A 9,737-nucleotide genomic window follows, 5' to 3' on the forward strand; every position below is an offset into this window, starting at 1 on the left:
AGCTATACAGTATAAAATTAATTGGTAATTCTAAATTTAGAAAACAATGACAACATACAACAATTTGCATTGTTTTTAAAAGGAAAATCATCACAGTTAGATCGATCGGCTTGTAATTTTTGTTTTGTCTTAACATTCCTTCCATCATGATGATCCCATGAACAAAAATATCCACCAGCAACAAAACAAAAACAATAGAACGACCAAGTGTTTGAGCGATGTACAATTGCGGTCGGGTCGGTTGTTTTGGCAATATCATCACGGCAAAATATAAACAATATACAAAAACAGATTAAGATCAGAGAGTTCTGTAAACACCACAGAGAAAAAAAATCGAGGGGATGGACGTAGGCAAGGGGGCTGTGAACTTTCCAAGCACAAGCATTTTAGTTTTGTTGGTTATGTTCACCGTAACCAATGTAAACATTTAGAGGGCCTTCTCTTCTTATCAAACTCTAAGTGTTCATCGCCCCCTCGTTTGTCCATTATGGGGGCAAAAAGAAATTCACTTTTCACTTCTATTCAACCATTCGCAGCAGCATGTGTAGACATATAAATACATATATATGTATGTCCGATTATAGAGTTAAGAAAAAAGCTTCGCTACAAGGACCTGAAATACTACGAAGAGATTTTCCAATAGCGATCAAATGCTTACCCAATGCAAAAACACACGAACAGCCACCAAACAACGAACTGCCGAATTGCAGTGTTTTTACAAAATTTATTTTTCTCCTTGTCGTCTTTCTTTTCTTTTTGTTAACAAAATAATGTAACTTTGTAACTACTTCTGATGGAATGGAATAAAAATCGACTACTCAATTCAGTTCGCGATTCCTTTGGATTGGTCTATTATTAAACTTCACGCTAAAATGCTAAGAAAGGTTAAAGGCCTCTCCGTCAGGTTCGTTTCTTTTTTCGCAATGCACAATGCGATTCAATCACCGAAACTTTGCTGTTTTTTTCTTCTTTTTTTATTTGCTGCAGCACTTGGCGTTTGTAGGATTTGATTTTAAAAACGAGAGTTTTTTCTTCCAAAACTTTAGACTTTAATTTGTTGAAAAGCCATGGGGAAAAATCCAATGAGGCAATAAACTGATAGCACGTCAGACTCGCTCTCACTCTCTCACTTGTGCAACCATAACCCCCCGCAACCCTTTCAACCGCACTACCATTTATCATCCTAACGTGTTGATGTGCCATGTAAAGTCCCCATAACAATTCGTCGCATAACCACTAATAATGGGGACTTTACATGGCACTTCATGATGCGTGATCATTGTAAAGGGTGATTTTTTTGAGGTTAGGATTTTCATGCATTAGTATTTGACAGATCACGTGGGATTTCAGACATGGTGTCAAAGAGAAAGATGCTCAGTATGCTTTGACATTTCATCATGAATAGACTTACTAACGAGCAACGCTTGCAAATCATTGAATTTTATTACCAAAATCAGTGTTCGGTTCGAAATGTGTTCATTCAACGTTCAGCGATGAGGCTCATTTCTGGTTGAATGGCTACGTAAATAAGCAAAATTACCGCATTTGGAGTGAAGAGCAACCAGAAGCCGTTCAAGAACTGCCCATGCATCCCGAAAAATGCACTGTTTGGTGTGGTTTGTACGCTGGTGGAATCATTGGACCGTATTTTTTCAAAGATGCTGTTGGACGCAACGTTACGGTGAATGAACACATTTCGAACCGAACACTGATTTTGGTAATAAAATTCAATGATTTGCAAGCGTTGCTCGTTAGTAAGTCTATTCATGATGAAATGTCAAAGCATACTGAGCATCTTTCTCTTTGACACTGAAATCCCACGTGATCTGTCAAATACTAATGCATGAAAATCCTAACCTCAAAAAAATCACCCTTTACAATAATAGTATTGATGAAAATAAGGGTGTATGCTTCACATGTACACATAACCATCAGTCATGTCTGAAAATCGTTTTCGTTGATTGGCGTCTATCGATTACAGTTTAAAGCCAAGTACCCACGGCGAAACAATTAATTGTGGTCTCATTTGTACAGCAACCACAAATCATATGCTACAATCCGCCATCTTGTCATCAAGCTAACCGACGTTTTGCCAACACGCACAAAGAAATTTGTGTGCGTGTGGTTGGTTATACGTGTGTCTAGATGAGCAGAGCGAGAAGGAAGTTAATAACAAAGAGAATGCAAACAAAAATCTGTCATCTTAATACCGTCAAAGCTGGCCGGCTGTTAACAGCTGTTCGCGTGAGATCACCTTTTTAAATCCGCCTTGCCTAGTACCTGGTACAATTAGTAGGTAAGTCATAATCACTACCCCCACATGCAAATGTGTGGCTATAACCAAGCCATATTCTCAGCGAAAATGCATATTAAATTATGGCGAAGTCCAACCGACTATGTTCTTCAGGTGCAACCTTGCAAACAAATCCCGCAAATCAAAGCACAAAAGTTAAACAATTTTTAACTTTGACGCCATGACTTAATTATTTTAAAGGTTGTCTCACAACAACATAAAAACCATATAGTGGCATCGCCATCTGGCCATCAAGCTGATCAACATTTTTCCAACACAAACAAAGAAATGTGTCTACGTGGGCAGAAGGTGTGAGCGCCTTAGCAGAGAACATGCGAGAAAAAAGATAACAAAAAAGGGAGTGCAAAAAAAATCTGACATCTTCATACCGTCATATCTGGCCTGCTGTTAACAGCTGTACGCGGGAGGCCACCTTTTTAAATCCGCTTTCATCAAATAGAAGAAAACATAAACAAGGAATGGATATATTGTAAAAAGAGAACAAGTTGACATCATCGATGCCAAAAATTAAAAAAAATTATGTCGACTATTCGCTTGACTTAACCTTATTCATAGCCATAGTCATATGGCGCAATGACTGACGGATTGCGCCATATGACTTTTGGTTGTTGTACAAATGAGACCACCTTTAATTGTTTCACCATGGGTCTGAACATAGTAAAGGGTGATTTTTTTGAGGTTAGGATTTTCATGCATTAGTATTTGACAGATCACGTGGGATTTCAGACATGGTGTCAAAGAGAAAGATGCTCAGTATGCTTTGACATTTCATCATGAATAGACTTACTAACGAGCAACGCTTGCAAATCATTGAATTTTATTACCAAAGTCAGTGTTCGGTTCGAAATGTGTTCAAATTTTGACAAATTTTGTTCAGCGATGAGGCTCATTTCTGGTTGAATGGCTACGTAAATAAGCAAAATTGCCGCATTTGGAGTGAAGAGCAACCAGAAGCCGTTCAAGAACTGCCCATGCATCCCGAAAAATGCACTGTTTGGTGTGGTTTGTACGCTGGTGGAATCATTGGACCGTATTTTTTCAAAGATGCTGTTGGACGCAACGTTACGGTGAATGAACACATTTCGAACCGAACACTGATTTTGGTAGTAAAATTCAATGATTTGCAAGCGTTGCTCGTTAGTAAGTCTATTCATGATGAAATGTCAAAGCATACTGAGCATCTTTCTCTTTGACACCATGTCTGAAATCCCACGTGATCTTTCAAATACTAATGCATGAAAATCCTAACCTCAAAAAAATCACCCTTTATTAACCAAGATATATTCAGTAGTAACGGTTGCTCAACAACAAAATATTTAGTGCTCTATCTGTCAAAATCAGTGATTAGCGCAACTCTGATTTTATGTATGTTGCTAGTTCGCGTCATTTTTGTGTGTGGTATTTTTTCGCGAAAAAAAATACTCATCTGTTTACGGTACTATACCTGGTAATTATGCCATGGTATTAACCAAGGTATATTCATTTCTAGGTAGTGGCAGTTGTACAACAGCAAAATATTGAGTACACTATCTGTCAAAATTAGTGATTAACGCAACTCTGATGTTGAGTATGTTACTAGTTCGCGTTAATCTTCGTTGTTTGTGTGTGTTGTGGTTCTTAACTAGAATGTACACACACAACCAAAACTCGTTGACAGATAGTGCACTTTGCGAGAAAAATTGTACTCAGCTGCTTACGGTACTTGGTAATTTTGTCATGGTATTAACCAACAATTGCTGTGTTTTATTTTCGTACTATATATTGAAAACCAGGATTAATCGGTTTTTATTGTCTGTTATTGCATGATATGATATAAATTACCAGTGCAACTTTGCACATTTAACATGCACCGGATAGGACTAAAATAAAACACAGCAAGTACTGGTGAAGATAAAGGTGTATACCTCACATTAACACATGACCAACAGTAATAGTTTAAAATATCAAAATAATACCGTTTAAACAGAAATGTGTAATAATTACTTAACAGATATTGAAAAACGTCCAAAATAAAAGAGATGAAAAGTATGGAAAATTGTACCATTTTTGGCAAAAGGAGTAATGAACATGTACACACGATGAGTACGATCATGATGTGCCGTATAAATGACCTAATAGTCCTATCCAGTGCAAGTCAAATTTTAATCCAATGTTGTTTGGTAGGTTATCGATAACATGCAATAACAGGTAATAAGAAACGATTAATGGTGATTTGCGCTTTAAGTACAAACATACAACACAGCAAATGATCAAAATTTTTGTCTGGGTTTACGAATTGTTAATAGAGGCATATAGCACATCAAGGCTTAAATTGAACCAGCTTTTCATTATATGTATGTTCACTGATGAACGAAAAAAGATAACCGCTTGAGATTTTGCATAAATACTTCTTATCGATGTAGGATTTCCAAATGGGACATATCGGTTGAGCATTGGATATAGCTTCAATATAAAATTGTACTTCGACTGAACTTCGTAAGTTCCTGGAAACCCCAATTATTATCCGATTTAGCCAAAAAAATTGCAAGTGTACTGTTATGACTACAAACAACCGTCCTAAAAAGGATTAAACTCGGTATATAACTTGATATATCATCCATATAAACTGATCCCTCTATATGACATCATGAGCTCATTAAACCGACTTCATTCGCAACGAAAATTACTGTTAGGTTATTGCATTTGCTATTAATTGAAGCGAAACGTATACTGCTCATTAAACTCAGTACCACCTCTACAGAATATGTTCACATTATCTTCGTCACCTTTTTTATAGTGCGTTTTGACAGTTGTTCGGGCGAAAAGTCGAAAGCTTTATTTACAACGCCAACCTATTGCATTGACAGGCGCGAATGCCGCAACATATGATTTAGGTCCACTTATGCAGGGGGTTTCCCGAATATAATTTTACAATTTATCATTTGTCGTTTATTCGACAAATAAACGTCACTTAATATCTTGCCGAATGTAAAATGTAATTTGAAATGTATATAAAACATTTTATATATTTAGTTATTTATTTAACTCAATTTCTTTTTGTCAAAAACTATTTGAAATGAAAAATTAACTGATGTTGCAAGGGTCGAGACAAAAAAGCCTTCGCAATCATTTGCTCCGATTTTTCATTCATTATACCAACGCCTTTTTCTACCTTCTCGTCAAAAATTGTGTACTGCCGCAAAACCTCCACAAGGATTGATAGCTCTTTTCGTTTGTTGTTTTTTTTTGTTCTGGTCTTCTTCAAGTTCCAATATTTTGATTTTTATTTCGACGATTTTTTTGGCAACGCCTAAAAGAAATTCTTCAATTGAACCCCTTTTTTTGGCCAGATCTAAAACACTCAGCATATAATCTGGAGAAGTCTTAGTACTGTAATCCAAAATTTCAATTAGAGTCGCTTCATGTTCACTTAAAAGCCTTTTAAACTCCAAATCCCATCGACGGATCTCCTTTGTTGCTTTCCTTTAGATGATAATTTAGTTAAGGGAAATTATATTTAGGTGTTTGGGGAACATTTATGGCAAACTTACCTTTTAATATCCATGGCTTAAACTTGTGTCACACTTCGAATTAATGGCACGGTGCAGTAATGGAATCAAAATCTTTGTGGGGGATAGCGTATTTAAAATCGATTATTTGATGAAAAAATCATCGATTGCTTGTACGAAGTCATTATGGAAAATTAACATGATACATCATGAGTATCATAGTAAATGAAATGTGAAATAAAGCTTTTCGATTTAAAGAAAGGGTTCTGGCACTGAAAAGAACTAAAGGAACTTTTCACTAAATGTTCGTTACTCTTTCAACTTTGAAGGCGATTTTAATGTGAATACTTTTCAAAAATTGTTTTGCAGTCCGTAAATTTGAGAAATTATTTTATTAAACTCATATTAAACCACATTATTACCAATTTCCATTAAAATGAACTTTGGAAATGACATATATAAGCTAATTTATAGAAATTCGTGCGCAGAAAAAGGCGCATGGCATGTAACTAAACCAAGAGAACGCATGTGGGCGCAAAAAGCGGATTTAAAAAGGTGGTCTCACGCGAACCGCAGTTAACAGCCGGCCAGGTTTGATGGTTTTAAGATGACAGATTTTTGTTTGCATTCTCGTGTTGTTATCTTCTTTATCACATACTCTCTGCCCACACATACGCACACAAATTTCTTTGTGTGTGTTGGCAAAACTACGATTAGTTTGATGACAAGCTGGGGGATTTCGCCATATGATTTGTGGTTGTTGTACAAATGCGACCACGTTTAATTGATTCGCCATGGTGGGCGCATTAGATTGCTAAAGTACTCATGAGTAGTGTTACCAGTTTTCGTAGGTTCCTACCAAAATTTTTAGGTTTTTATTCTCTTGGTAGGTTGGTAGGCTGACCTCAATTTTCGGTAGGTTTTTCCAACGTAAAAATACCAAGTTAGTTACTGATATAAAATATCAAAGCAAGATGCCAAGCAGATGATTTGTTATTGCCACGAAAACAACTACAAAGAACAATAAAACGACCATGCATTTTTCATTTTTTCAATTTCTCAAAACTTTTTTAATTTGCAAAAACTAAACCTGAATAAAAAAATACAACCAACGCTCAGTATTTCATTTTCCAAGTATTTTGTTTTCATGTAAACAATACACATACATATGAAAGCACACACATCAATGTTTAAGCTGAGTACCGTAAAAAGCTGAGTACAATTTTTTCTCGCGAAGTGCACTACCTGTCAACGAATTTTGGTTGTTTGTGTATTATAGTTAGGAACCATAACACACAAACAACGAAAAATGGCGCGAACTAGTAACATACACTAGATCACATATTTTGACAGGTAGTGCACTCAATACTTTACTGTTGGACAACTGCCACTACCTGTAAATTAATATATCTTGCACTACCCGTAAATTAATATATCTTGACCCATGGTACAATTAAGAGGTAGTAACATTAGCACAACAACAAAAGTCTAACTCCAACGAAACTGCCTTTTAAAATGGCAAAATGATTTAATAAACATTGTTTTACAACTTATTTTCTTCAAATGTGTTTTACATTTATATTTTCATCCTTATAAGACCGTGTGGAATATCGGCCAAACAGAACATGCCCTCAAGGTTAAAAAAATCACAACTGTGTTATCAAACCTTTAACATTAAGATATACAGGAAAACCAAAACAAAAATAAAAAAATTGTACTCAGCTGTTTGAATGACATTACCTTATAAGTACATCCTGCATGCACCTATGACAATTACCAGGCAGTGTTACGGTACACTGCCAGCTGAGTACAATTTTTTCTCGCGAAGTGCACTATCTGTCAACGAGTTTGGGGCTGTGTTTGCATTGCAGTTAAGAACCATAACACACACAAACAACGAAAAATGGCGCGAACTAGTAACATACACAAAACAGAGTTGCACTAATCACTGATTTTGGCAGATAGTGCACTCAATATTTTGTTTTTGAGCAACTGCCACTACCTGGAAATGAATATATCTTGCATGTACCTTTATTTTCACCAGCACTATTACAATGACCACGCATCATGTCCCATGTAAAACCCCCATAATTAACATGTTCACACGATGAGTACGATTATGATGTGCCGTATAAACTGCCTATTACATAAGTATGTGCACACTCCCGCATTTGCAAATTCAAGCACGCGGGTTAATGTTCTTGTGTATGGAAACAAAAGCCCCATTGATGCTTTAAACAGTTTACCGGAACGTCGATTAAAACCGAGATTCGCATTTTCTAGTTCGGTAATTCTAGTTTCTTGGTAACATACCTTTTAATGAACATGGATTTTAAAATGTAAGTTATATATTATGGTAATATAAACTCTGTAATTTTGTTAACAAATTTATAATTTTCAGAAGAGCAGTGCAGGAGATTCGCCAGTGGGAGTCGGATCTTAAAAAGTATTTAGGTGAATTGGAAGATGCCGCATTTAAATGTTTGGAAATGATCAAAGCACCGGATGGAACCGATACCTTTCGGCAAAAAGCTGAAATGAAGCTGCTGGATGTGTTGTTTATTGGGGAATCCTGCGAAATGATATTGATATGCGTTTGTAAAAAGATCCAGCATTTAGGAATTAAAATGTTAGAACTAGAAGGTTCTCAAAACTCAAGTAATCGCAAGGAAATTCAAGTTCTTGTGGAAACTCTGTGGCAATACAATCTTTTCGCGGAGAGCGTACGGGAACGAATGATCGTTTTTTTTAAAAAGATGGAACAAATTGCTATAGATGAGCATTTGCTGCCGAATCTGACGAATAAATTATGGCCGCAGTTCAAGCGAATTATTGTTGTAATGCGTTAACTTTCATCATTAGAGAATGTTAAATAAATTGTTTGCATTAACAATGTAGCATATTTATAAAAATGTTGGGATACAAATTATGTGGAATGTCCAATTGGTGAGTATGCATATTAGGGAATTGGCCTATTTTATATACGTATTTGCATAGAATAGAGATCAATATGACATGGGTACCAAATGCCTTTAACCATAATGGAAATGATGGTTAACTATTCCATCGTCGTTTTCCATTCTCAAGTGTGGGTTATGAAGCTGTTATTTTTTGTGACCATGAAATTTATCTTTCGATGACCAACTATTATTATGCGGGGAATCCCCGTTCTATAATTTGTTGGACACGCAACAGAGACAGTGACGCGCGACATATAGAGCTGGATAGTTATCGATAACATATTTTATGGAAATTTTATGCTCAGTTTAGATGGCACATCATGATTCGTGGTTATTGCAATTTGCCAGACATATTAAGCCAGATAGTGTACAGCAAACAGCTGAGTACAATTTTTTCTCGCAAAGTGCCCAAGTAAATGAGTTTTGGTTGTACGAAAAATGGCGAACAACGAAATCAACTATACATCCCTGTGCGAATGGTGGCGAAAATTCCTACTAGGCTGTCCAATTTTTGGCACTTCCTAATTGACATTCTAGTTTTTATTTGGATTATCATGTGAAGCAGCCACAAGATCAAAAGATTTATGATTATAAACTTGTAAATTATAAATTCAAACGATAAAAAAAAACCTTTAAAATCCAAACAAAGCATTTGACGTTCTAGTGAGATTTGCAAACAACTCTGAAATTAGAAAATTTCATCAGCTGGGCTAACGACTTAACCTTGTATACAATTGCAATTCCTTTTTTAAAACACTACACAAATAACAATTTTATTAAAATTTTACGCGAAGAAATGAGGAAATGTTATACCGAATGAAATCAGCAAGTTTTTTTGCTTTAAAATCTATTGCCTAAAAAAAATTAATCGACGAAAAGGATAACGAAAAGCGATCATAGTACCTTTAAAAATAAATAATCATTTTGATTTGATTTAATATTTTTCGATACTTTTCAATGTGTTTCAGAAATGTG

General features: G+C 35.7%; 2 protein-coding genes and 1 long non-coding RNA gene across 3 annotated transcripts in view; 1 reads left to right on the top strand and 2 right to left on the bottom strand.

The window, feature by feature from the left end:
- The window catches only part of LOC106087266 (protein phosphatase 1B), a 53,439-nt gene extending 52,327 nt beyond the window's left edge, over window positions 1-1,112 (bottom strand). Inside the window, exon 1 of the mRNA XM_059363111.1 lies at window positions 659-1,112. The gene's annotated coding sequence lies outside the window, so the exon portion shown is untranslated. The remainder of the gene's footprint in view (window positions 1-658) is intronic.
- Window positions 1,113-5,312: 4,200 nt separating this feature from the next.
- Window positions 5,313-6,053, bottom strand: LOC106091430 (uncharacterized). Its single transcript, XR_001221998.2, has 2 exons — window positions 5,845-6,053; window positions 5,313-5,776 (listed from the first exon to the last, which is right to left on the bottom strand). It is a non-coding gene; the product is annotated as an uncharacterized LOC106091430 (long non-coding RNA).
- Window positions 6,054-7,953: 1,900 nt separating this feature from the next.
- LOC106091429 (uncharacterized) lies at window positions 7,954-8,695 on the top strand. Its single transcript, XM_013257949.2, has 2 exons — window positions 7,954-8,141; window positions 8,204-8,695. The coding sequence occupies exons 1-2, from the start codon at window positions 8,122-8,124 to the stop codon at window positions 8,649-8,651; spliced, it is 468 nt and encodes a 155-aa protein (XP_013113403.2). The 5' UTR covers window positions 7,954-8,121; the 3' UTR covers window positions 8,652-8,695.
- Window positions 8,696-9,737: the final 1,042 nt, after the last annotated feature.

Source organism: Stomoxys calcitrans, chromosome 2 (assembly GCF_963082655.1).
Source record: "Stomoxys calcitrans chromosome 2, idStoCalc2.1, whole genome shotgun sequence".
NCBI lineage: Eukaryota > Metazoa > Arthropoda > Insecta > Diptera > Muscidae > Stomoxys > Stomoxys calcitrans.

Bases quoted from the DNA above. Each gene is read 5' to 3' on its own strand.
- LOC106091429 (XM_013257949.2), top strand. From the start codon at position 8,122: ATGAACATGGATTTTAAAAT. The intron at 8,142-8,203 runs GTAAGTTATATA...TATAATTTTCAG, and splicing joins ATGAACATGGATTTTAAAAT to AAGAGCAGTGCAGGAGATTC.